This window comes from Panthera tigris, chromosome E3 (genome assembly GCF_018350195.1).
Source record: "Panthera tigris isolate Pti1 chromosome E3, P.tigris_Pti1_mat1.1, whole genome shotgun sequence".
Taxonomy (NCBI): domain Eukaryota; kingdom Metazoa; phylum Chordata; class Mammalia; order Carnivora; family Felidae; genus Panthera; species Panthera tigris.
This window is the reverse complement of record NC_056675.1, coordinates 5,887,152-5,915,030: the sequence shown is the minus strand read 5'-3', so window position 1 is coordinate 5,915,030 and position 27,879 is coordinate 5,887,152. Positions and strand designations below refer to the sequence as shown.

The window sequence follows — 27,879 nt, the reverse complement described above, 5'->3', positions numbered from 1 at the left end:
GACGGGTTGCTCAGGGACCTCTAGGTAAGCTCGATTCCTGGTTGAGAGAACGGGGGGCCGGCTGGAGGCGGGGAGGCAGGGCAGAGCCCGTGGGGCGTCCGCAGTCCGCGCCTGGCACCAAGGAGGGAAGGGGTCAGTGCTGCACCTCGGCGCCCCCAGGTCCGACAGACACACAGGCCCCAGACGTGCCGACTGTGGCAAAGCCCCACCCCCACCCTCAGCCCCAGACCTGGAGCAAACAGACACGGAGGCATCTTCCAGTGCACTTTAATCAGAATTCCATCATCCGAAGAGTTCTCATAGCATACAATGTTGGGATGGGCATGTCAGCTTGGTCCTACAAATGGAATTTCCACAATTCGCACTTGAAACATGTATGAAAAATAAAATATATAATATTTAACTTTATAAATTTCCCCCACTTTACCACTTTGTCCTTAAAATAAATTACTATCCTCTGTCCAATAAATTAAGCAGCCTGGAGTCACTAAGCAACTATCGGCCGAATGACTTCCTTTTCCTGAAGAAGTTCTGGGGGAAATCCTTGAAACAGTCCACAGCTTATAGCAATCAACGTGAATGAAAACTAGCACATTCCTCACAGTGGGGCGAAACATCAAAAATGGGAGCCTGCTAATAATGGCCGTTCTTTTCTGTTAGGAAAAAAAATGAAATCCCCCTGACCACACCGGATGGTTGTAGAAGCTGCAACTGAACGTTTGGCACCAGAGGAGTGAAGAGGCTTTTCAGAGAAGCCATTCCCAGCGATGATCCCATCAAAGCATCGGTCGGAGGGAGAGGTGACAGAGGGGGATGGAAGGCTGCCGCGGCCCTTCTCCAGAACGCCCTTCTGAGTTCCAGCTCCCAGCCCCCTCTAGAGGCAGTGACGCCCCCTCTAGAGGCAGTGACGCCCCCTCCACCTTGGAGAAGGCAGGGCATTGTCTGGGCAGCCTGCCTTCCTCAAGCTCAAGGGTTCCTTACAGCGGAAAGAACACCAAGAGAAAGCCCTTCCGCAGGTGGTGGGGGCTGCTTTGCTGCGTGCTCGGCGGACAGCAGGATACACTCGATACATAAGGGACACAGATACTCGGGTGGGATGGCCACACGGCCTCAAAAGGGGACAGACAGAAGGCGTACGTGAGACACCACGGATCCGGGAGGGTGGGCAAGGCTGTGATTCACTAGCAACTGTAGGGGCTCTGAACAGGGCCCCGAAGACCTTGATCCCCCCCACCCCCAGCAGGAAGTCAGGTATCTTCCCACCTGCAACTCAGGGCCTCTTCCCTACTCGACACAACAAAATCTTGGGAAGGAACAAAGAATCCAGTGACAGGTGCTGCCACAGAGCCTCAGTCTTAGAGATTCCCTGGGAACAAGCTTTGGGGGCCCCAGGCCACTGTGGCAGGGGCTCTATACACAGTTTAATTGGGGGAGCAGGTGGCCTTGCACTTCCGACAGGAGACACCAGCCCCAGACCCCTAGACAGAGGAGAAGGTAGCTACAAGTCAAGGAGACGCTCCTCACAGGTCTCCACGGGCCACTTTGAAGCCCCTCCAAACACATCAACGTTGTTGTCCACCCAGGGTATGATGTTGCCTGGCATGTTTGTGGAGCAGTTGGCGATGTTGACAATTTCTTGTGCGCGAAGGACGCGGTCCCATATGTTGAACTGGCTGAGCTCCCCCACAAATGCCTGTGTGGCATCGAACCTGCCCCCAACAGTGTCCTGGGAAGGGGGGGAACAGAACCACATCGGCACAGGTTCAGAAAGCAAACGTGCCCGCTAAATCTCCAGGGATGTAATGGCCTTGGGAAGGGGTGCAGAGTGAGGAGGGAGAGGGGGAGACTGAAGCATTTTCCTGACTCCCCCAACTCTGACCTCACTCCCTCCCTGACCCGATTCCTGCACGTTCCAGACCTCTAGGACATGCCAAACTACCCCGAGGCTACAGTGGAAAGACACTGGCCCAAAGTCCCAAAGCTAACACTAGACCCGGGTCTCCAGACTCCCAGCCCTTCCCAGAGGGGAAGTCACAGGGTAGTGAGGCAGGGAGTGGGCCAAGGATGGGCCCAGACTCAAAGCTCTCAAAGGAACTGGTCTCTACTCCCTGGCTTTCAGCAAACCTCAAACACAGACCCAAACGTCAACTCTTATCTGCCCAAGAGCAGACAAGCAACTTAGATTTCCTCTGTCTCAGGGAGTAAGGACAGCCTCTGAGGTCACGTTCCCACCCCTAGCTCCCCCGAGGGGCTGAGCATCACACAGGCATGCCCCACGACACTGAGCCAGCAGCTCCCGGAAGATGCCATATCAGCCCCGGGCACCCTGAATCAGTGCTGTGCCCAGAAGAGGTCAAACGCCTAGAGAGAGAACCCATGGTCACTCCATGGCAGCATGAGCTCAGGGACACTCCTGCCCACCTACGGTGGACTCCATTCTGGAATCTATCTGGACCCACCATACCACAACCGGGTCCCCCCGCCCCCGGCCGCTCAGGCCACAAGACAGAATGGACCCAAGTGGCCATCACACCACAGTGACCAGGTGTGGCAGGCTGACAGCTGGGCAGGCTGCGGGGGTAGGGGGCAGCCTGCAGGTGCGGCCTCGTGACGCGTGGCTGGCCAGCACACCCCATCCTGCATCCCCTGCACCTACCTGTTCTTGCCCAAGGATCAGCACCCCCCCTGGCTTGATAGGGTGCCAGGGGGCCAGGTTCTCCCCCGTGCCGAGTTTCTCTCCATCCTGGAAAGCTTCCCACATGCCATCCCGTGTTGTCCAAGTGATACAGATGTGGTGCCACTTGCCGTCACTGACGAACAGGGGCAGCTGTGCAACCTGTAGGCAGCAACATGCAGGTAAGGGCCCCCCATGGGGTTCCCAGGAGTCTGACGCGCACAGAGATCAGAGATCGTGCTGCTCCCAGCTGGTTACCCCTTCTCTGCTATGTGGGAAACAGGGCCTTGGTCTGTGTGTGTGCGAAACACAGACAATCAAGAGGAAAGAGACAGCCTGGGGACATGCCCTGCCCCCAGGGTGGCCCTGCTTGCAACTGGACACCCTCAGTCCCCGGCTTGGCTGAGAATCTGGGACACTGTGCAGACCAAGCAGATGTGAAGAATCAGCCCCCGCCTGGCCACACTCAGCCCGAATGCCTCGTGCTGAAGAACCTGAAGGAATCTTTGGAAAACAATCAGACTAGGCATCTACACTGGAGGCAGGGTCTCAAATTCTATCACGGCACTTGGGGACTGTGTGTGTCCTCCTGTGCAGAAAACCAAAGGCCTACAATTATGTGGGAGAGTGTGCTGGGGTGGGGGGGGGGAGGTTGCACATTCAGACCCCCATACAGAACCAGGGGAAGGGCATTTCTGACCCACGTGGTCGCCTGTGAGCATCCTGTGAGCACCACAGACCAGCCCAACCAGGAACTGTCCTGTTGTTACTGCTGGTATCCTAGCAACCTGGCGCTTCCTCCTGGGAATTGGCTGTTTACATGCCACCGAACCCAAAAGGAAAACAAGGTTCTGGGCCCTCCTGTGTCCAAGAGCGTTATTTAGAACAATTAATCCCTGGCTCAGGAACATGGTCACCGTGAGACGGAGCCTGGCAGGGAGATTCCACGCCATTTCCCACTTACACAAACCCCACCCAGGGCAGTTCAGTAATAAAAGCAGGGTAAGAGGCCGGGGTAGAGGTAGCAGGGAGCCGGAGAGGCCATTCAAGTGCTCAGCTCCAGCAAGGATGTGAGGACACATTTTTGGCTATGTTGAGTCTGCCTTCAGAATGGAAGTTTAAGTGGGGCTCCTAGAGGTCTCACAGATGCCCAGAGCCAAGTTCTCGAGGAGATCATGCTCTTGAACGATGAGACCAGCCCGTCTATTAAAAAAGGATATTTACTCTACAAAAGGCAATACTATAGGGGCAGAGAACAGATCAGTGGTTGCCATGGGCTGGGGTAGGGGCAGAAGCTAATTACACAGGGGAATGAGGAAATTGTGTGTGTGTGGGGGGGGGAGTGATGGAACGCTTTCATATTTTACTTGCGGTCACACAACTGCATGCATTTGTCAAAAGTGGTCGAACTGTATGCTAAAAACTCTCGGTCTTACTGTATGTAAATTATATCTCAATAAACCACCCCCAAAAGATATGCTGAGAAGTATCCTCCACAGAGAAAGACACACACACACTTTCCCTCCCCTAATCAGCATGGCCCTGGAGAACAGCCCTCACTGACTGGCCCAAGGGCCAGTGACGATTCAGGCTGGCCCACAGAGACCTCAGCTCTGTTCCCTCGATGACCTCTGGCCTGGACCCTGAGATGCTTCTAGGCCAGACTCCCACCTTGGATCTCCACCAGCCATAGCCGCCCGCCCCTGCTGCCCTAGGCCGGGCTGAGTCTGTGCAGAGCTATCACCATTCGGAGGAGGACAGCCCTACAGCAGCTGGCTGTCAGACTCTGCAGCACCCTGACCGTTGCCGTGATGGGAGAAGGTGGCAGTCTAAGCAGGCCTCACCTTGTCGTTGATGAGCAGCTCAATGGGGTTGTTACCCCACTCTATCAGCACAATCTCATTGGCCTGCCCAGGCACCGCGTAAGAAAACGGGGTGCCGATGCCCGGCAAGGCGCTAGATCGCAGCCACAGGCAGATGGTGAAGGCATACAGTTCAGGCAGCGTCTTCTTGATCTTGCCGTACAGGTAGTTTGTGCGGAGGGGGAGGGACACTTTGAACGCATCAGGAGACTTGAACGCACTGTTGCCTAGGGGGGTGGAGAAGAGAGGCCGCGGGGCGTTAGCCTGCTCCCCGCTGGTGCAGCCCAGAGCGACTGCTCTCCTGGACCCCCACTTCCCCCAGACTGGTCCCTTGAGCCCCAGAGCACCTGCTACTGGGAAGCCGCTGTTCAAAGTTCTACAACCCAGGAGTAAACAAGAACCTCCCTGCTCCTAAAAGCTGGAGGAAGGAGGAAAGCTGGATTTAATTTTCTGGTTAGAGGCGCCTGGGTGGCTCAGTTGGTTGAGCGTCTGACTTTGGCCCAGGTCATGATCTCACAGTTCATGGATTCAAACCCCACATCGGGCTCTGTGCTGAGAGCTCGGAGCCTGGAACCTCCTTCAGATTCTGTCTCCCACTCTCTCTGCCCCTCCCCCACTCGTGCTCTATCTCTGTCTCTCTTGCAAAAACAAACATTTAACAAAAATAATTTTCTGATTAAATTAAGCCAGAAAACCCTTCCTCAGCTATTTTCTTGAAATCCCGGCTCCTTCAGCAAGGGCGGGGTTGGAACCCTGATGGACTTGGAGGCGGGAAGTCTTAACAGGGACCTGGGCACTCAGTGGACACTTGTCAAGTCCCTGTCACTTCTCACCCTAAAGAATCACTGCCACCCAGGCAAAGGAGTCCACGGCCATGTTTGGACACTATAACTTAATTTAGAAGTGGCTTTTTGGACTAAATCCCTGACACGGACCACCTTGCTCATGATTTGCCCTTTCCTCAAGAGAAGACTGCATCTGTTGACCATTTCCTGCGGTTTGGAACCAGTGGGAGGCAGAGAAATACGGAGGTTTACCTCCCCGCTGAGGTTAGGCACACCTCGCCAGAGCCTGGAGACTTTGGGGCCCACCTGGGACTGATGAGGACCCCCTGACTGTCCCCATGTAAATGGGGTTTCCAAAATCTTTGAAAGCAACTGGTACTCTTCACGGGGTCTAAGTAATTTCCAACAGTTTTGATTTAATCCCAAAATTAACAACAAAAATAAATACATGGAAGGCACGACCCGGTCTCTGGTTATCACAGATTCTGAAGTTTGTGGGGTACCACCCAACCCTGTGAGTTGTCAGGGCAAAAGCTTCCCTCTTATTTGGGCACTAGATGCTGCCAGGGAAGGAGCCCGAACACCCTTCGCTCATTTGACAAGTATTTATTAGACATCCGCGAGGGGCCAGAAGGACTCCGTCACCATGAGAAACAGCCAGGATCTCTGGACCCAAAACCGATGGAGCCAAACTGCCTGTGTCTCTGGTGGATGAATCAGCCCCTTCTGTAGAACGCAAGCCAGAATGGATGAGCCCTTCTCCACTACAATGCCCCCAATTCATTTGTGTTCATAGTATATAACGCATAAGAAGCTCTTTGGTGCCGTGGTGTGAACCATAGAACCAAGGAAGACCTGAACAGAAAGGCAACAGGGCTCAGCATCGCCCTTTCAACCTCTCCGGAACAGGCGGCAGAGAAACACTAGACTCTGGGTCTCATGGGTACTATTTACTCGGATCGGCTGATTGTGCAGTCTTGCCTCATCCGTCCTGACCTCCCAGGCCTCGGGGCTGCTAAGCACCTGGTAAGGGCTGGCAAGACCTGGTCACCTGGGGAAGGTGAGGGGGCCCCCGGCAGGGCATAGGCTGGGGCTCACCCCGTGTTAGGCTGAAGCAAAATCAAGAGACTACAAAGCCCCAACTCCTGATTTTGCAGGTTGTGTAGCCGAGACACCAAGGCTCAGAGGAGCGAGATGACTTACCCCTCAGTCACACAGCTAATGAATGACAGAGCAGGGAGTGGCAGTCCTCCCTCAACCATGTGCAGCCCCTAGTATTTAGTCTGCAAACGGCCCTGTTCTTCACGAACGCATGGTTATCTAATAAAGAGAAATGGCTTCTATCCCGGCAGGTGGGCAGGTTTGCTGATTTAATAAGGCTCAGTGTCGGTAATATCGTTAGCTAGGTGACAACAGATAGGTTTAATTAGACCTGGGAGAGCCGAGGGGCAGAGGAGGGGGCCCACACCCTGAAAGCTGGTGCCCTCTATATCAAACAGCTTGGAGGTTCAGAGGAAACTTAGTTAAAACCAATTAAGGCATTAAAAGGCCTGACCAATAAATCAGAGGCTGCAGGTGGCAGACAAGTGAAAACGGGTGGGGGCAGTGGGAGCCAAAGAGAGAAGTGTTCTTCCCAGTGGCAAGACTCTGAGGCGGGCTGTGCCTGGCTGGCTGGCCGGCCCCCACTCTGGAAGCCCCTGCAGACGAGCAGGTCCCACAACAAAGAAAATGAGCATCTGTGGGTCCAGGGGCCACTCAGGGTTGGACGCTCACCACTGGGCTCTGGGGAGGCTGCTGCTCAACAGGGCTAGAGCCCACACACTACTCTAGGCTACAGCCTCCAAGCCTCTCATCTGCGGGGGTCACCACCAAGTTCAACCCCAGCTCTGCAATCTGCTGGACACGTGGATGCAGGTATCTGATTCGGTCTCTCATCCATCACTAATACCTACCTCATAGGGTTGTTGCAAGGGTCACAGAATGTGGAAGTCACAGCCTAGTGTCTGGCCCAGAACAGGCACTTAATGGGCAGGAGATGATGGACCGAGGGCCAGAGACCCCCTAAGTCCCCTACTTTGCACATGCTTGAGGTCCATTTCCGCGGGGCTCAGCAGGATGCTCTGAAGAACACGTTATATTTTCCACTCGCGGTCTATCTGGGGACTGGGAGTTTATGTACCCCTTTAGACTGACCACAAACAGGACAGATACAAACTCAAAGTTACCCAGGAGACAAACTGGTCAGCAAATGATCACTTTCCTCGAAAGACTCATCCCCGAACCGGGTGGAGCACACAGAAGAATTCTAGAGTCTAGGTCCTGGGGGCCCTACAGGAAGGCCAGTCAGGGGCCCTGGCCTGCAGAACTGGGCTCCAGCTAGGACATGGCCCTCCTTTCTGTGCCAGAAGAGCTCCGAGGGCTTCTGCAGAACTTACGTACTGAGGGTGTGGGTGCTGGAACGAGGCTGGGGATGGGAGGGACGGTGACAAAGCGGCAGCTCCCGTGTGGCCAAGGCCCAGGCCCCACCTCGGTCCCCTCCCCCCATCCCCCCCACAACATACCTCTGGCTGAAAGCTTTGGAGCATTTTTCTCACTGGTGTCACGGGTGTAAGAGAAGTCCCGTCTCACCGGTGTGACGTGTTCAGCACACTGCCTGGCACTACTCCACACTAACTCGGCAGCCTTCTATCGACCTACATCCTTGTAGCAACTTGGCCACCGTGCCTGGCAAGCTACACAGTGTATCCGTGCATAACGCCAGTGGGCCAGGGTTGGGGCTGATTCCTGGCAGGACCATCCTCAATCACACTTATTATTTGTTCAGCCAGCCACAGGCCATCCCCACGCAGTGCCCCATCACTGCAGACACTCTGGGTCCAACTGCAAGGGATGGAAACCAGGCCGCTCCCAGGAGCCATCGGCGCCTTCAGTCTCCACCAAGTCGGAAGGCGTGTCAACGAGGCTGTGAAGCCGGGCAACCCTCAGGCAGAAACCCTAAACCCCTGTGCACCAGGAGCGACGCCTCAAGTTGAAAGAGACCCCGTTTCATTTGAGAAATGGAGAAGGCAAAGTGGAGCGCTGCTGGAATGGTAAAGAATCCCGTGGTTTTCCGCACGTAGGACGGGCAGGTTTGGGGACGATGTGGGAGGAGCAGCCCCAGAGCCAAGCGCAAAAAGAGTCAGCAGGCAGAGGGGTCTGGAAGCCACCACTCCCTCAAGGGCCCTAGTGGCCTGATGTGTAAATGGGGAAGACCGCTGCTGCGGGGCCAGCCTCTCTGCCCCGCTTGGAGCCCAGCCGCCCTTACCCTGCAGCCAAACACCAAGGCGGTGGGGTGGAGGGCTGGGAGGGACGTCAGCCAGAGGGCGACAGAGGAGCCGGCCAAGAACTCACCTCGCTCCAGCTCAGTCACCCTCAGCAGCAGAGCGTTCAGCGCGCTCTCAGTCTTCTGCCGGTGAGCGGAGGTCTCATTGTGAAGCAGGGACTTCTCGTCCTCCAGCTCGGCCACCTTGCGCAGCAGCTGACTCTCCAGCTCCCCCAGTCGCCGCTGGAGGACCTCTCGGAAGTCGCCGGGCAGCACCGCGGTGGACACGTTCACTCGGAGCTGGTGCTTCCAGTTGGGGAGAGGGACGCGTGAAGAAGTATTAAGGCCATTGAGACAGAAATTGTGAAACGCAGCTCTAAAAGCCCAACCACACGGGGAGAAGCTTCCCAAACGGGAGTGTTAAACCGTGCCAAGGGGCGCACTTCACTGATGCTTTTTTTCTTCTTTTGTATGGAAAGGATTTCAAAGCCAAACAAGAATTACCTTGCTGCAATATCTGAAACTCAGGAATTTCATTTTTCTCTCTCAGAAAGCTGGTTTTCTCCTCTTGCTAAAAAGTCAAAATTTTAATCACTATCCACCATTCTTGGGTTAAGACTGCAACAGAGCTACGACTGAAAAAAAATTGCTTATCAAATGGTACTCAAAGCTGATGAGCCTTCATCTAGAAATGAAAACAGCTTCCAAATTCCCGTGTGGCAAAAAGGTGAATAACCATGCTTGCCAGAGATGTTACTGGAAAATGAGAGCTCTAAAACATGACACTTCTGAATTCCAGGAATCTCTGCTTTTAATGCTGTTTCTAAATCCTCACTTCCTCTTTATTCTACTCTTCTACCATCATGTTGGCTCTGGAGGCACACTGCCGCTGCCTAGCCATGAATCCTTGGCAAGCTATGTACCCTCTCTCTAAAGCATTCCGAATTGTAAAATGCAGTCAGTAGGATCTGCCTCAAAGGACTGTTGTAAGGGTTAAAATTAGACAGCACGACTGGTGCATATTTAGTGACTAGAAACGTTCGCTGTTGTTAACCGCCATGAATCAGGGAACATACAGATGCTGAAAATACTGTATTTAGCCATCATGCCGCGGGAAATCCTCAAATAATTTTGCAATAATTACCACCTGTAATTGAAACCTAGTTTCCCTAATAAGTATTCTGGTAAACGTTTCCAACAGAAACATCCACGCTTCTTAAATAGGATTCTAAAGTGAAGATGAAGTTACATGAGAATTTCTTTCAAAGTTCCAAACTGCATACGCCTTCCAAGAAAGCACGGAGTAAGGCTCCTTCTCCTTTGGAAGGGCACCTCAGAAGGTCGCAATTTGTGGACAGTGTCTTTGAAGTTAACGGGGTTTCCTCCAAGGCGCGAACTGTGTGGCCCGTGACCCGCCCGCGATCGCCCCCGGCAAGACCCTCAGGTCTCCGCCCGCTCGGGTCCAGCACGAGCTGATTTCTAAAAGGAGAACACGGGACGCCCAGGGCAGCTGACCTCACGCGGCAGCCTCGTATCACCGGGCACAGCTTCTGGGAGCGCGTCCGGCTCCGAGGGACTCGGAGATCTACAAGAGGTTAGAGGTTCGCTCGCTGGAACCTCGGGAAGTGACTGTCCACCCGGCGGACAGTCCCGGCGAGCGGGGAGGGAGTTAACCCCTTCCTTCCAGCAGGAAGCGGGGTGGGGGCGGACTGAGAGCCACCCAAGTAAGTTGGCGAGCAGGACCGAGAAGCCCTCCCCTGGCCCCAAGCGCAGCTCGCCCCGCGTCCGGGCCCGCCCAGGCTGGCAGCCAGGACCCTGCGCCCCGCCTCTGCCCCTCTCCTCGGATCCTCCCCCCACCAGAACCCCCGCACCCGGCTACCTCGAGGCTCTCCAGGCGGTCCTTGAGGGTCTGCAGCGAGCGGCTGAGCTGCTCCACGACGTGGCCGGGGTCCCGCGGTAGATCGCCCATGGTGTCCTTGCCCGCGGCCGCCCGGCCCGGCGCCTTGCCGCCCGCCAGCCCCTCGCAGCGCGCCAGCTTGCCCGTGAGCTCGCGGATGGCCTCGCGCTGCGCGCCCAGCGTCTCCTTCTGCTGCACGACGGTCTCGCGCAGCTGCAGCACCGCGGTCCGCAGCTCCTCCTCGGGGCTCAGCGCGCCGCCCTGCATGGGCATCGCGGGCAGCGGGCAGCCGGCGCGCGCCGCCTCCGGGGGCAGCGCGGTGCACACGAATCGGCTGCCGGGCGCCGGGCCGTCCTGGGCGCCGGCGGCCACGGCGAGCGCCACGCCGGCGGCCAGCAGCGCCAGCATCCCGCCGCCGCAACGCTCACTCCAGCATCTGCGGGCGAGCGGGAGGGCGCCGTCGGGGCGCGCGGCGGAGGCGCCTCCGCGGCGGGCTGCGGCCGGGCAAGCCGCTCGAGGGCAGCTAGAGCGCGGGAGCCGGTGGAACCGTCCGCCTAACACACCACGCTCGCTCCGCCCGGCGCAGCACTCTGCTCTTACCCGGCCCGCGCGCCCTTTCTTAAGCTGGGAGGGGAGAAGGCCCCGGCGCGTGGGGCGCAGCGCCGCGAGCTCTGATTGGTCCGGCTGGGCGCACGTCAGCGAGGGGGCGGGGCGGGGGCGCCTTCTCGCGGCTGGCGGGCGGGCCTGTGGGCCAGAGCCGGGGGCGCGAGCGCGGGGTCCCGGGGCCCCCAGCAAGGAAGAACTGAGGAAAAAGGGGGAAAAAAACACTCTCGAGTGCCTTCGCGAGCCTTGGCCGGCGTGTCCAGGCGCCCCGAGGACCCACCCGAGGACGCAGGCGTCGCGGGCTGAAGAGAAGCCGGGAGCTTCCCCGGGGCGCCTTCTGGGTTTCCGGCGCGGCGCGAGGCCTCGCTCAGCGGCCACCGCCGCCCCCGTGGGGAGGGACCCCCGCCCCCCAAGTGAGGACAGTGAGGAGGAGCCCCAGGAGGAACTCGAACCCAAGGCTGCCGTCGAGAGACCCCTCCTCCCCCGCGGGCCTCGTGGGCTTCCCGGTGCGGGCCGCCGCGCCCGCGTCACCCGAAGGCGGGAAGGAGACGCACGACGGTCGCCCCCGTGCACGTCCACCCCCCCGGTCCCCACTCCCACCCGCCGCCTGCGGAAGACTTCTCAGGTCCGCGGGCACCGGAAACGCGCGCCGGATGCTGACTGCGCGGAGGGGGCGCCCGCACACCCTCGCGCGCGCGCGCGGCCCCCACCGGGGGGCCCGGCGCGGGGGCCGGAGTCACGAGGCCGCCCGCAGAGCCGTCGCGTGCGGGCCCGGCGACAGCCCAGTAGGTGGTGTGACCTTACTCAGCGAGGCCTGGGCTCCTTGGCTTCGTCGGAGCGCGGCCACGGAGATGGCACCGCGTAGTATACCGGGGCCCCACCCCTGCGAGCGGGCTGCCCGTAGATCCACTTTCCCAATTTGACTCCGCTGTCCGCTCGTTCTTGGAGAGCACAGCTTTGGACAGAAACCCCAAAAGGCAGGAGCAAATTTGTTTGAAAATCTTGGCTGTGGCGTGCAAACAAGTTCAGAGGGATTTTTGAGGCACAGCTACAGACTGAGCTGGTTTACTGCACATTATAAATGGAAACTTTTTTTTTCCTCCGTGTTTTTAAGAAATCCTGTTGCAAGGTCATTAATCACATTATCCATTATACCAGAAACAAATGGATTTGTCACTTGTGCACAGAAGCGGAGGTTGATGCTGAAAACAAATTGTATCAAAATAAATGAAATTATTATGATAATATAAAACAGACCGCAGTGATTAATCTCCAGAAACCAAATTTTGACCTGCTTTGCACTTCAAACAATAGCTTCTGTTATGTAAATAGTCGTGGGGTTTTCAAGGACAATGTTACTAAATTACGAGGAAAGTTCTATTCGTGGAAATCTCTTCATGGATAAACATTAGAGCCAGAAAATCTGTTCTCCACAACACCCAAAGCAGAGGACAATGGAAGTGATGATGGCTCAGGTAAGAATATAAGTTTGTAAGAAAGGTATGAGGTGGGGAGGAGGGAGACTGGGTAATGGGCTTATGCTGCTGCTGGTAGGGGTCACCAGGAGGCATCAGCGTCACCTAGTAAGCATGACCTTGAATGGGCTCATTCCTTCTACATCCTTACTTCAGCTCCTTGAAAACCCCCAAAGTTCCAGCGAGCCCACATATACACAGGCTGCAATAATGAAGGCAGTCAGGTTGCAAAACATGTTAACAAATGTTATGTTTTAGATGATTCCATAAAGGCACCAAATCCAGACATGTTCAGAATGATCCAGGTAAGGATTTCGCTCTTCAGTTTTCACTCCATAGGTTTGATGATTTTTCCTGAGACCAAAGTAGATCTTAATTGGATGTCAAAATAGAGTAATATAGCCTATATTGTTCCCATACATCCATTCTTGACGCACACCGATGACATTTACGTTCGCAACTACTTGAAATGGATGCTTGTTCCTTTAATAATTAAATAAAGTCAAGTGTATTTCCAGAATCCTAATTTTCTCATGAACAAAGAAAGCAGTGTGTAAGAAGGCATAAAAATAACAAAGCATATATCCGAAAATAATTACTTTTAAAGTTCTCAAAAGAGATTCCAGTACGGGAAATTGTCAGTGAAATTGCCAAAGCCTGGAGAGAGAGACCCAGGCATTTAAGATGTTATTTCCTTTGGAGGCAGTATAATTAGAGGGCTTAGTTCGCGGGGTGTATGCTATTTAGGGTTTGACTTTGGCTTGCTGGTGCAGCAGAGAGTCTGCTGGCTTAGGAACGGGGGGAACTGAGTCCTCATGCCCACTCTGTCACTAGCTGAGTGGTTTGGGGCAAGTCATTCCTCTTCCCTGGACCTCAGTTTGCTGTGTATCAGGTAAGGAGCTTAGACTAGACTCTTCCAAAGACCCTTCTGGGGTCTGATAGTTTGGAAAAGAATCACAGTTCGGTATGACGAGCGTTCCGGAGCCGTGTCCTTTCTGTTTGTGTTACGAACCACCTGTAGCCCAGGAGGAGTATGGGAAGGCGGGGTGTTTGCATATCCGGCGGATAAACCTTCACACAAAGATGTGCCGTAGCTGTGGTTGAGACCTGCTCTCCGCGACGTGAAAGCTTGCCCTTGGTTTACTCACGGCACAATACTGTCTACCTGCAGGATCCCACACATGTGACTCATGCTGTCCATAAGGATGGTTATGCGAGTGGCTGAGACCAGGGCCCACAGATTTTCCTCCACTTGAAAAGTCGTGCCGATCCTGCCGCAGTGAATCAGCTCCACCTAATCTCTTCGTGTAACTGATGCTGCAGCATAGTAACCACCCACTCATTCACTATGTCTCCTGGCTCCCAGGTCAGCTGAGAGCCCAGTATGGACTTAAACCGTGTGCTGGAAATCCTGATGAGCTCATTCCGCCTCCATTTTATTGCCCCATCTGTTTGCTTCCCTTGTTCTTCTCACATGCATTTTTATCTTGGTCTTCTGGGAAATGTGCTAATTTCCACCACGGTGTCAGAGGATCCCATCTTATACTTTTCTTACATTTCCTCTTCTCTTTCTCGGTGCCACTTGGGAAGTCAGGAATGGGGGTGTGAGCTCAATAACAGAATCCAAGGACAGCTTTCTGTGAACATGACTCAGGAACTGTCCTCCCTACTGAATTTCAGTTGGGAGGGGAACTAAGAGTGTGTGTGATGTTTTGGGATGTTTTTGTTTTGTTTAAGTTTTTTTCGATCGGACTCAGTGCAGATACAACAGAATTTGGAGGCTCCAGTGAATTGTAACAAATACTCTTTTATGCCTCAAATGCTAAGACCTTTTCAAGAGTGAATTTTTCACTAGACTGAACTGCATGGTAAAGTAGAACATGCTTGAGCTTTGGAGTCTTGTTTCAGCTCTTGTTTCGATCCTAGTTTTATAACTTGCCATTTGACCTTGAGAGGATAGCTTAACCTCCCTGAGCCTCATTTTTCTTATCTCTAACACCAAAGCTAAATTTACTGCAAAGTCTTATTGTCAGGCTTGAGTAAGATAATGTACATGAACGTGTTGGGCATATAACAGGTGCACAAAAGATGCTAACTGTCCTTTTTTTTCTCCTTTTCTCCACCAAATTTGGAGCTGAGTTATATGTTCTTTCAAAAACAAACTTAAATTTTTACCCCTTTATTTTCTACAATATCCATTTGGAATTAAAACAAGAATTCTTGAGAAAGAACAGGCCAACCTCTCTGGAGGAAAGAAAGGCAAGGGATGAGAACTCCAGGAAAATTTACTGGTGTCTCAACAAGAGAAAGTTATCCTATCCTCGTCTGTGTGTGTGTGTGTGTGTGTGTGTGTGTGTGTGTGTGTGTGTGTTAAAGCATTGTTTTTTAACTTTAATCGCAAGATTCAATCAAACTACTTCACACCTACACTAACTTCGAATATATTACGAAACTATGTGCTTGAACCCAACTAAAAGTTTTATAGTACTTAACATTTCAGTGATTCTGAGTTTGTATTGCTATAGGATCCTGATAGATTAAAAGCCCCCAGATAAAGCAAATGTTCTTTCTTCAGTGCATCTGGGTTCTTCTTGAATAACATATTTCTGGTTTGATTTTGTGATATGAGACATTGAGTTTCAGAAAATGCCCTTGTACAAGAATATGATCATACGTGGCTGGAAAGCCATGATTTGGGGATTGATTGTTAATACTACCCAATAGACTTCAACAAACAAAAAAGGCTTTTGGGGGCACCCCCTGATTTTAGGCAATAGGACAAGTTGCTGGATAAACTAGAGACACTATCTTAGCTTAGTTTTTAAAAGTAAAGGACTGGGGATGGGAGGAGGCTGGAGGAAGGTTTCCTTGAAGCAGATACTTGAATACGGTCTGAATTATTTTGTATTAGGAAACACTTAGAGCCTCACTTTTACACAAGTTACAAGTATTGAAATTGGCATATACCCAATAAAAATCAGTAGCTCAGGATCTCCGTAAAGTTTAGGTCCATAGTTAGCTTACTTGAATCTTTGGAAATGATAGTCAGGAGAGATTTTATAGAATTTTGAAGACTGAGAAACAGCTCAAGAGAGGTTAAGAGGTCATACAGCAGCTTAACAGCAAGGCCAAGCTGGAACTCAGGGTCTCTGGTTCCCGGTCAAGGGCTCTTTTCTCTGTCCCACTCCCTAACTTACTCATTAACCCTTTAAAATGCTTGGCTTCTTCAAAAACGGCTTTCTTAAAAATCAGTAATTTGCCACACCAGATCCAAAGACCACTTTTTGTAATTCTCCTAGAACTCATTACAGCATTCAACATTGTTAGCTAAGTCTTTTTTATTATTATTAAAACTTTTCCACAACAAGCAAGCAAACAAACAAAACTTTTCCATTGTTAGTTTCTATAATAGCGTATTCTTCTGGCTTTCTTCCTTGCTTTCAGAGCATTTTTTTTTTTCTGTTTGTTCCCTGGGTCTTTTTTCATAGCCTACCCCTTCAGTAAATGTGTCCAAAGTTGAGTTGTCTTATCTCTCTCCTTTCTCTCACAGTGCTCTCTACCTTAACAAGGTTTATGCTTTTAGCAATGATCTCTACATTAGTGACTCTGCCCCTGACCTACACAGAGCTCGGGAACATCATAAACCAATTGCATGCTGGACATGTCAATGATACACCACCTCCACTTCTAACTCAACACGTTCTCAACGAAATTCATTGTTCTTTTCTTCATTTCTCTTTCCTTCCTCCTGTATTCCCTACGGCGATGTGTTAATGCTTTCCAAGTCCTCCAAATTGAACACTTTGGAGTTATCAGTGTCTCCTCTCCCGCCCTCCAGGTTCATTCAAATTCTCATCAGTTTCTGAGTTCCAGTTGTACTTTTACAATCTGTCAACTCTCCATTCACTGCCACAACCTCATTACTTCTGTTCTAAACTATACAACTGCTTCCTAACTGGATTCTCTAACTCCACTGTCTCCATTTCAGCATACATGCTGTTCCCAGGTCAGTTTCCTGAAATACAGCCCTGAAAGCATATAATTTCTCAGAAACCTCCCGTGTGTCCCGATGCAAATTTGTAAACTCTTTGGTCTCCATTATGTGCCCCCCAGTTTCCTATTTAACCCCATTTTATAAAATATTTCTTGATCACTTCCCTGTAATCAAAGGAAACTATTTGATGCTTTTCACACATGATCCATACTTTCCTTCCTTCAGATTTGGAGCCCGCGTTGTTTCCTATGTCTGGAATGACCTTTCTGCCAATTCTAGAGCCACATAAGCCATTCATCCGTCACAGCTCTCCACACACCTTACCTTCTTCCCAAAGTTTACCCTGATTTTGCTGAGTCCAAAGTGACACTGTAAAGGACAGTAGTTTATCTTTGCATTCTCTATTTTCCTTACTACTTTCAGCTTGTAATATAACTATCTTCTCCACTGGACTACAAGCTCCGTAAGGGCAACATCTAGGTCTGATGTACATTCTCCTTTCAATAAATATCTCGTTGGATGTGCACAATAGTGGTAGTACTTTGAGAGAGAAACAGAAGATTTTGTTCAATGTATGATTTGTTCGGTGGTTTGGCAGGAGGAAAGTCACTATGTTAGATTGGCAAGGGACTTTTTCATGGAAAAGTTGGGAATTAGCCCTTTAAAAAGATAGTGGAAGGTATGCTTGATAGGAATGTTGGGTATCCGAAGGAGCAGGCAAGAGAAGAAAAAGTTGAAGCCCTTGGAGGAAAACAAGATATGCAGTTAGCAATGTCTGACTTTTAGTCCTCTGTTCCAAATCTGTTCTTTGTTTCCAAGGATACCTTAGGATAAATTTATCTCATTTCCAGTAGATGTCACTCGCCTAGTCTGCATAAGGAAAGACAGGGTCATTATTTTGGCCAGGTGACCATAGTAAGCTACTTGCAAGAATGAACAAAGTGTAAGTAGTAACAATGTTCAGTTTTAATTGAGCAAAGGAAAGTGGGAATTTGTGTCTGAAATGTCTACACATTCCAGACTTTCTGAAATTCTCCCAGATGGATACCCAGATGGAAGTGTTACAGAAATGGTGGAGGAAGGGTTAGCATTTTTTCCTGCTTGTTCTATAACACCACTTGGCAGGGGTTAAGGTGAAATTTAAAAGAATGAACCTCTCTCCCAGCACTATCAGAGGTTCCGAGCCCTCAGAGCAGTTGGTAATAGAGGGTTAGAGCCAAAACAAGTTCTCCATAATAGGAGATGTTTATTCTCAACATATTAGGTTCGGAGTTTCCTTGAGCTCTGAGCTGAAATACTTATTGGCTCTTTCATCTCAGCTGAATTACTTATTCCCCATGGAATCTTGATGTTCATACCTGGAACAGCCTCTCTCTGGCTGAATGAAAGGTGCAAAGAGAGTGCATGTTTTAGATTGCTAATCAGAGAGGAATTGCACTGCTCCCAGCCTCCATCAGGGAATATGTTCATCTATGTTCCAGATGTCCCATTGCCTTCTCCACTCAGCCCTGGACCACATGAAGCGAATTAAACCCTTCATGTACGTGGCTGCTTTTGTTGAAGAGGTGGCAGCTTCCAACCAGACTCTTTCTGCTTCTGCTTTGTGATTCAGTCTAGCTAATGAACAGCCCATCTGAGTGGAAGGGGGGAAAGGACATTTCTCTTAAATGCAAGCAACCTAAATAAATACGTTCTCCTATTAAGATTTTCCTTCTTCTTCAGCAAGAGCCAGTTAAATGATCCTTGTTCCACTGCCCAACCCATGTGCATCCCAGTTGGAATTCATTACAAAATATTTAAAAACTCTTAAAATGAAGGAAAAAATCTTTGGTGGAAAGAGACACTGTGTTATGATTGGTTTTTTAAGTCTAGCTTCCTGAAAACTACATAAGGTAGTAAAAGGGTTATGAGAACAAAGGCATAATGCTGTATTGCAGCCTTGAGTCTTTGGGTTTGACAGATAAGGTCAATTTAATGCCAAAAGGAAAAGAAAAAAAAAAAGAACCTCTCGTGGCATATGAAAGCAAAAAGAATCAGAGTCAATGTGTAGCACTTTAGGTCAAAGCTTAGGCTCCAGTCTCTTTATTGTGTTTCATATTTTTCTTTGCTATTTTGGCACTAAAAAGAATCCTCTCACTTTCCAAACGCTGTAACAAAATAAATATGCATTGAGTATGCTACTTGAAACTGCAGCTAATGTTTTGATGTTTAGTGTTTATTTTTAAACAAATAAGCAGTATCATGAGTCCTGGTTTGAAAAGCACCTAAGCCACGTAGTATAAAGAATGTATGTGTTTGCTAGGTGTCATGGCGGGTGGGTAGTAAGGTAGGGACATTGCCATTTCCTTTGCAGTTGAAATCAATGTAAATCCTCCAATTGCTACATAAATGTAATTCACAGTGCTTTGAGTCTTGCTGAAGATCATGCTCACAGAGTAAACTGGCCAGGGAGTATTATCTCAACTGTATAATGATAAGAGATAAATACTTTGTTTTTATTAACTTCTGTGTCTCTGGCTTAGAATAGTGCCTGGCACGTTGTAAAAGCTCAATATTCGTTGTGAAAGGTGTGTTGTGGTAGAGGGGCTGTATGCTTCCCAAAACATCATTCCCATGAATAGGCGGTATACTGATTTAGAGTAAAAGATGCATTCCTAACTTCTTGATCTAGAAGGTTTATTGATAGCTTAATTTGCTTCTGAAAACTGCAGGAAAGACTACTACTATGTTGCAATTGTAATTATACATTGGAGATGTGTAAGTCCAGGAAAAGCAATAGAGACAGAAGCCCTCCTAATTTTGACTGCCTCTTGGGGAATTAGAGAATGGAATAACAGCCTCACTCCAGAGAATAAAAACCTTAAAAGGGCATCCTTTGAGGAGAAGGAGCAGAAGACAGAGAACAGGCCTGAAAAGGCTTTTCCACTAGGATACATAAGCCTCAACTATTCTCTCTACATCATTGCAATTAACACTCCTTATGGAGCCTCAGTCACCATCCAAGCCACACAGACACACATGTAATGGACATTGTGAATGGAACTTTGGAAATACAAAGCAAAAGAATGAGAACATTTACCTCCAGCACTGCTTATATCCTGGTTGCCATAATTCTCAAGCTATAAGCACGACACCAGGGGAATCTTTGAGTTGGCCTGGATTGAACAGGAGTTATTTCTGTGATGCCTCCTACTCATGTGGGCCACTGTTGACAACCGGGAGGTACAAAGGGCTTGTTAGTTTTCCCAGGCCCAAATTAAAAGTGACCCCACTGAAGTTTTGTTGACTCATCAATCATCCTTATAAGCACATGCCTTTGGAAGTCTATTTTGGCAAATCTAAAACAGAAATGCTTTGTTGGGAGCTAACACATTGACCTGTTTCATGATTAGTATCTGAGCTGATGGATTGGAATAGAATGATACTGAAACTCAATTTCACAACATGCCTGACAGTTGGGAGAAATGAAAGCAACTGGGAAAGTAAGTGGCAGAATGAGGGGGAGGTCCTGCCCGGCGAAATTGCACATCTTTTCCAGAACCTATGGAAGGCCTAGGAATATGGTTTAAGAATTTCTGGCTGTGAAATAAGAACTTAGAGTCATGTCAAGTAGTTTAATGATCTAAAAGCTCAGCTTGAGCTCTCTTACATAATGACAGTTTTTGTTCCAGACAGAACATCCAATCCTTGAACACAACTAATATTAAATAAAGAATTCACTGTAGAGATGGACCGTGTTCTTAAGGTCACTGTCCCATCCATTGGATGAAGATAAATTATGTCATCAAATTCTCAGTCACTGGGAACATCCTTATCTTTAGGGATCTAGGCCAATAATAAATCAATTCCCTGGACAGGCAAGTGTGGCTTCAGTATTCTGCTTATTTCTTTCAGTTCCTGATTTGCCTAGTAATTTCACACAACCTTGTCAGACTCTTTGGTGTTTTTAAGGAATTTTAAAAAATTCAGCTTTTAGTTGTTTTCAAAGAGAGGATCGGTCCAAATAACCAAGTTCCCTAACTGTTGAGCTCAGATTGCTCAAACTCGTTACGCTAAGAAGGGAGAAGATGAATGGATACTAGACACATGTGAAGATATGAGAATGAATGCAGTCCTTTCTTTCCCCTTTCCTCTCAACAAAATTCACCCAGGATCAAAAACTATGTAAGTTGATGAGAACTTCAAGTGTCACCTAGAACAACTCCCAGATCTCACAGTTGAGAATATTGAGATCCAAAAAGATAAAGGGGCGAATGTCAAGTTGCATAGTTAACTTTGGTGCAGTTCAAACAAGGAACTTCTGACTTCTCACCCAGCACATTACCCATCTCGCCTTGATTATCTCTTTCTCCATCTCATTTGCTATGATAAATCAAAGACCAGTTGTATTACCTTCTCTGTGTCCCATCCATCTATGGGCTACAGTTATTTATTTTTTAGGTAATCTAAAATAAGCCAATGAGGTCGTTGGAGTTTGAAGGAGAAGATAGAGAAAGAGAACAGAAAAAATGCAGAAATAACGTTCTAAAATTTTCCAAAATTGATGAAAACTGTAAACTCATAGATTTAGGAAGCTCAGTGAACCCCAAGCACAATAAACATAAATGAAACTACACTAAGGCACATCATAATTAAATTTCTTAAAACCACTGATAAAGAGAAAAATCTTACAAGCAGTCAGAACATCTTTAAATTACTGAAAGAAAATCTGTGAATGTAGAATTTCATAACCCAGTGAAAATATCTTTCAAAAACAAAAGCAAAATATGACATTTCACACATACAGGAAAGAGAAAGAAAAAAAGAGAAAGAAAGAAAGAAAGAAAGAAAGAAAGAAAGAAAGAAAGAAAGAAAAGAAAAGACAGAAAAATTGTCACCAGAACATCCATGGTGTGAGAAATATTAAAGGTAATTTTCAGGCATAAGAAAAACTATACCAAGTGGTAGTAATATGGGTCTGTGAAGGATTAATAAACACCAGAAATAATAACTATGGTGACTCTATGATTATCTACACTGAAAATCCTATGGAATCTGCAAAAAAAAGCTACTAGAACTAATAAGTGAGTTTAAGAAGATTTCAGGATTCAAGATCAACAGACACAAATCTGTGGCATTTTTATATACTAGCAGCAATTAGAAATTGAAATTTAAAAATATATGATAGCAACGAAACTATGAAATGCTTAGAAATATATATATTGTGGCACCTGGGTGGCTCAGTTGGTTAAGTTTGGCTCAGGTCATAATCTCAACGTTCGTGAGTTTGAGCCCTGCATCAGGCTCCATGCTGACAGTGTGGAGCCTGCTTCGGATTTTCTCTTTCTCCCTCTCTCTCTGCCTTTCCCCCACTTGCTCTCTTTCTCTCTCAAAAATAAATAAACTTAAAAAAAGAAATAAATGTCAAAAGATGTGCAAGACTAGTACATTAAAAATACAAAATACTGCTGAGAAAAATTAAAATGTAAATAAATGGAGAGATATGCTGCGTTTGTGGATTAGAAGACTCACCATTGTCACTTCTTCCAAAATTGACCTATAGATTCGGTGCAATCCTAATAAAAACTCTACCATGCTATTTTATAGAAATTGATAGTCTACTTCTAAATTTCATATGGAAATTCAAAGGACTTAGAATGGCCAAAACACTTTTGAAAAAAAAAGAACAAATTTGGAGGATTTACATTATGTGATTTTAAGTCTTGTTTTAAAGCTGCAATTATGAGGATAATGTGGTTTTGGAGGAATAATAAGCAAATAGATCAATGGAACAGATTAGAGAGTCCAGAAATAGACCCCACATATATAGTCAATTGATTTTTGACAAAGGTGTAAAAGTACAGTGGAGAAAGGAACATCTTTTAGAATTAAAAAAAAATTTTTTTTTAATGTTTATTTAGTTATGAGAGAGAGACACAGTGTGAGCAGGGGAGAGGCAGAGAGAGAGGGAAACACAGAATCTAAAGCAGACTCTAGGCTCTTAGCTGTCAGCACAGAGCCCGATGCGGAGCTTGAGCTCACGAACCAGGAGATAATGACCTGAGCCGAAGTCGGACGCTTACCGACTGAGCCACCCAGGTGCCCCAAGGAACATTTTGTAAAAAATATTTTGTATCTATGCCAAAAACAAATGAAGTTTGACTTATATCTCACGTGATATTAAAAAGTAATCCAAAATGGATCATAGATCTAAATATAAAGCCTAAAGCTATAAAACTTCTAGAAGAAACAAAGGAGACGGGACGCCTGCATGGCTCAGTCGGGGAGGCATCCGACTTCGGCTCAGGTCATGACCTCACGGTTCGTGGGTTTGAGTCCTATGTTGGGCTTTGTGCTGACAGCTCAGAGCCTGGAGCCTGCTTTGGATTCTGTGTCTCCCTCTCTCTCTGCCCCTCCCCTGCTCGCGCTCTGTCTCTCGAAAAATGAATAAACATTAAAAAATTAAAAAAAGAAACATAGGGGAGAATCTTTGTGACCTTGGAATAGGCAAAGATTTCTTAGCCAACAGAACAATCCATTTCTAAGAGTAATACATTGGATTTCACAAAAATTAGGAACTTGTGCTCTTTGAAAGACACTGTTAAATTTTTTTAAATGCCATAGAATTGGAGAAAATATTTTCAAATTACAGGGCTGACCAAGTCCTTGTATCCAGAATTCATAAAAAGTCTTAAAACTTAATCATAAGAAAAGAGACAACCTAATAAATAAGTGGCAAAGGATTTGAACAGATGCTTCACCAAAGATGATATACAGATGGGTAATGAGCACATGAAAAGATACACAACATCATTAGTCATTGAATAAATGCAAATTTAAACCACAGGATGCCTCTACACACCCACTAACATGTCTAAAATAAAAAGTCTGACCACACCAAGTGTTAGCCAGGGTGATCTCTCATATACTACTGTAGGAGTAGAAAATGGTACAACTACTATGGGAAAGTTTGACAGTTTCTTAAAAAGTTAAACATATGCCTAACTTATGAACCATCCCCTCTACTTCAAGGTATTTACCAAAGAGAAAGGAAGCTGTGTTCATACAAAGACTTGTACATGAATGTTTATTGCAGCTTTATTCATAATAGTCAGAAAGTGGAAATAATCCAAATGTTCATCAATAAGTGGATGAATAAATAAATTGTGGTAAATACTCAGCAACAAGATAGAATGAGCCACCAATATGTGTAACAATATGGATGAATCTGAAAATAATTATGCTGACTGAAAGGGGCCAGAGAAAGAAGAGTAATACTCATGACTCCATTTGTATAAAATTCTACAAAATGCAAAATTAAAACAGATCAGCAGGGGGAATAGGAGAGTGGAGAGGGACTGAGAAGGATTACAGATGGCCAAAAAGAAACTTGGGAAGGTGGATATATTCATTATCTTGATTGTGGTAATGGTTTCATGGGTGTATACATATATAAAAACTTATAAATTGTACAGTTCAAATATGTGTTTATTTCATGTAAATTATACCTCAATAAATCTTAATAAAAATAGGAAAAAATATGCCAATGATCGAGTATACACGTGATGCAACACAAAAGTACACATGAGACCACGTACATGAGGACATACTTTTGTACATATGGGAATACGTACATCTAAATAATGCAGGCATGGGATGTAAATATACATGTAGGTTAACAGATATGCCTAAGAAGCCATAAATGTACATTTGAGATAACATAGCACATGTTATGTTGTTTGTAATGGTGTAGATTGGAAATGTAATGTGATTTTAATAGAGGAAAACCCAAGAATAAATTTTCACCCAATGAGCATTAATTTCCTTCCTCCCTCCTGAACTTAAGAGTCCTAGCTCATTACATGAGTGACCTGTTTCCTGCTGTGAAGTACCTTCTCTTGTTACTCACTTTGACCTCAGTAAGGAAAACACGTTGACCTCAAGCCTTCCGTGGCTCTCAGACACAGAAGCTGGCAATCTAGTGCCTGGCTCACACAGCACACCATTTGTTCTGGGACATTGCAGGTTAAGCCGAGAGGATTTCTCTCTGAAACAAAATACTTTCAGTAAAGCTGCAAAGAAGAAGCTTAGAGAAGCACATTGGATAAAGATACAGAATTTTTTTTTAAAGAAAATTATTCTTTGTTTTCTGCAAGAGGCCAAGGCCAGGACTTGAGTTAGTACAAATCCACAAGGAAGAATAGATGAGCAATTCTCAATTCATTTGGACCTTGACTGATTTTTTTTTCAAGGTTAAGTAAAACTGATCTTTAGAGAATGTTTCTGTCATAATATAGAATAAACCAGTTACATACACTTGTAAAAGTAATAGAAGTCTTTTACAATATTCACTTTCTCTCTCTCTCTCTTCCTCTCTCATTCTCTCTCTCTCTCTTTCTCTCTCTCTCACACACACACACACACACACACACACACACTCTCTCTCTCTCTCTCTCTCTCTTTCTCCACCCTCCCCCCCCCCCAGTTTAGTAAATCTGTGAGAGAATACCTCTGGGCGACATTTCCTCATCTGTAAAATGAAGAGTCGCATTATCTCTGAGGCCCATGAGAGAGCATTCAGCTTGCAAATGCTGTGAGATATAGTGCACAGTTGATCACTGTGGTTCTTGCAAAGCCAAATCTAGGTAGTATTTTAAGACAGACTAAAAACTTCCCCAGTATTGTGCTATCTGATGTCAGAAAGTTGAAGAATTTAAAAATCTAGCAAAGCGATCTGTTTTTAAGATCCGAGTGACCTCAGAGAGCTGATCTTTCTGATTTTAAAGAGATTAAATCAGTTAAGGGCTCAGTCAGTTAAGTGTCCGACTTTGGCTCAGGTCATGATCTCACACTTCATGAGTTCAAGCCTCATGGCGGGCTCTGTGCTGACAGCTCAGAGCCTGGAGCCTGCTTCGGATTCTGTGACTCCCTCTCTCTCTGCCCTGCCCCTCCCCTGCTCATGCTTTGTCTCTGTCTCTCAAAAAATAAATGTTAAAAAAAAATTTTTTTTAAGGGATTAAAATAACATCTGCATAAATGAGTGTCAACCCTTGCTGCACATTAGAATTGCCTGGGATTTAATTAGTCCATGGGTGGGGCAGTGAGGTGTTTTGTTGTTTCTGTGGCTGCTCACATTCTTCTGTACTCCAGGGCAAGTCTAATCTCCAGCTAGGGATGAGAACACTTTTTTTTTTTTTTTTAACGTTCATTCATCTTTGAGAGACAGAGAGAGACAGAGCACGAGCAGGGAAGGGACAGAGAGAGGGAGACACAGAATCCAAAGCAGGCTCCAGGCTCTGAGCTGTCAGCACAGAGCCCGACGTGGGGCCTGAACTCACGAACTGCGAGATCATGACCTGAGCTGAAGTCGGACGCTCAACCGACTGAGCCACCCAGGCGCCCCAAGAACACTTCTTTTATTCTATACCAAATATACGGATAGAAGCAGGTACTTTGGGTACTTGAATATTTGGATCTTTCTGACTTTGTTTGGGGCCAGCCTAAATCTGAGACAACATCTGGGACTTAGGGCTATTTCTTCCCTGAAACCCCAGACCCTCCCACCCCTGGATGGGTCACACAGGCCACTGTGTAAATTTAAAAAGGTCAGTTCAGGGTGGCCTGGGTGGCTCAGTCATTTGAGCACCCACTTTCGGCTCAGGTCACAATCTCTCGGTTGGTGAGTTTGAGCCCCACATCAGGCTATCTGCTGTCAACACAGAGCCTGCTTCAGACCCTCTGTCTCCTTTTCTCTCTGCCCCTCCCCTGCTTGCACTCTCTTTCTCTGTCTCTCAAAAGTAAATAAACATGTTTAAAAAATAAATAAATAGGGGTGCCCGGGTGGCTTGGTTTGTTGGGCGCCCAGCTCCTGGTTTCGGGCCAAGTCATGACCTCACAATTCATGAGTTTGAGCCCCACATGGGGCTTTGTGTTGATGGTGGGGAACCTGCTTGGGATTCGCACTCTCCCCTCTCTCTCTCTGCCCCTACCCCAGTTGCTCTCTCTCAGAATACATAAATAAACTTAAATGAGTTAAATAAATAAGGTCAGTTCGTGCAAAGCAAATAGATTTTCAACATTAAAAATTTTTTTACAAGTAATACTTGTTCTTTGTAGTAATTCAAATAATTCAGGAGTAAATAAATTTAAAAAGTAATAGTGTCCCTCCCTCTCCCCCCATCCCCACCTCCCTAAGACAATTACCATGAGGTAACATTAGGAGTTGAGAGTATATCCATACCATGTATTAAAATACACGTACAGGCACATACAAATATAGAAATCATATATCGTGGTTTTGTGCTTTTTATTTCTTTCTTTGTTAATATAGAATCTAGTTTTGGGGTTGTTTTTTTTCACCCTGCAATGTGCTTTATTCACTTAATCTATATCATGAGACTTCAGTTAAGCCTGGTGGATTAAATACCCTCCTGCAACCTCACTTAAAATGGCAGCCAAGGGACTAAAAAGGACATGCGCTGCAAGGAGAAACAGCACCGCAAAGGAGGAGAGAACAATAAAATCCAGGGACTGGAAAGCAAATGGAGGAGCTAAAACTGTCTTAGGAAACCAGAGGAGTGAAAACTGGAGATGGAAGAAAGACCCCAAATTACTGCTTTCCACTACAAAATCTCGGGCTGTGGAGAGAGGGGCCCAGGGACTTCTGGAGATGCTGGAGACCGGAGGAAGGCCTGCTCGAGAGCTCCTGGATCCTCAGGTCCCCTCCCACGCTCTGAGCACCCACGCAGTCCCTGCTCCTCGACAGAAGCCCAGAGGAGTAGTCCCCAAGCGTGAGCAGGCATCAGAATTCCCTGGAGGTTGCTGGGCCCCCACTCCCAGAGGTTTTTTTGTTTTGTTTTTGGTTTCTTTTTGAGAGAGAGAGAGAGAGAGAGCGAGAACACGAGTGGGAGAGGGGCAGAGAGAGAAGGACAGGGAATCAGAGGCAGGCTCTAGGGTCTGGGCTGTCAGCACAGAGCCTGACGCAGGGCTTGAACCCTTGAACCGTGAGATCATGACCTGAGCTGAAGTCAGACGCTCAACTAACTGAGCCACCCAGATGCCCACCCCCCCAACCAGAGTTTCTGATGCAGCAAGTCAGGATGGGGCCTGGGAATTGGCACTTCTAACAAATTTCTAGGTGTTGCTGATGCTGGACACTAAGCATTGAGAACCACTGGACCAGAGACTTCCTCTCTGATTCCAGACCTGTGCGCACAGGGCAAAGTCAAGGGTGCAACCACTCTGCAGAACACCAGGTTGTGTGAGTACCTACATGCTGACTGGGAGACCCTCAGCCCCTTCTTCCAGGC

General features: G+C 47.7%; 1 protein-coding gene and 1 long non-coding RNA gene across 2 annotated transcripts in view; one reads left to right on the top strand and one right to left on the bottom strand.

Moving 5' to 3' along the window:
• Positions 1 to 251: 251 nt before the first annotated feature.
• NPTX2 (neuronal pentraxin 2) lies at positions 252 to 10,927 on the bottom strand. The gene is made up of 5 exons (XM_042972072.1): positions 10,502 to 10,927; positions 8,712 to 8,928; positions 4,519 to 4,763; positions 2,657 to 2,836; positions 252 to 1,726 (listed from the first exon to the last, which is right to left on the bottom strand). Exons 1-5 carry the CDS (start codon positions 10,925 to 10,927, stop codon positions 1,499 to 1,501), a joined length of 1,296 nt encoding a protein of 431 aa, XP_042828006.1. The 3' UTR covers positions 252 to 1,498.
• Positions 10,928 to 11,814: 887 nt separating this feature from the next.
• LOC122234615 overlaps positions 11,815 to 27,879 on the top strand; it is a 46,283-nt gene continuing 30,218 nt past the window's right edge. The window contains exon 1 of the long non-coding RNA XR_006212459.1: positions 11,815 to 12,597. This is a non-coding gene — a long non-coding RNA (uncharacterized LOC122234615). The remainder of the gene's footprint in view (positions 12,598 to 27,879) is intronic.

Excerpts from the sequence above, each read along its gene's own strand:
- NPTX2 (XM_042972072.1), bottom strand. The coding sequence starts at position 10,927 with ATGCTGGCGCTGCTGGCCGCCGGCGTGGCGCTCGCCGTGGCCGCCGGC. Across the intron at positions 2,837-4,518 it reads AGCTGCTCATCAACGACAAG|GTTGCACAGCTGCCCCTGTT; the intron begins GTGAGGCCTGCT and ends TGCTGCCTACAG. Across the intron at positions 1,727-2,656 it reads TGATCCTTGGGCAAGAACAG|GACACTGTTGGGGGCAGGTT; the intron begins GTAGGTGCAGGG and ends CCCCCTTCCCAG.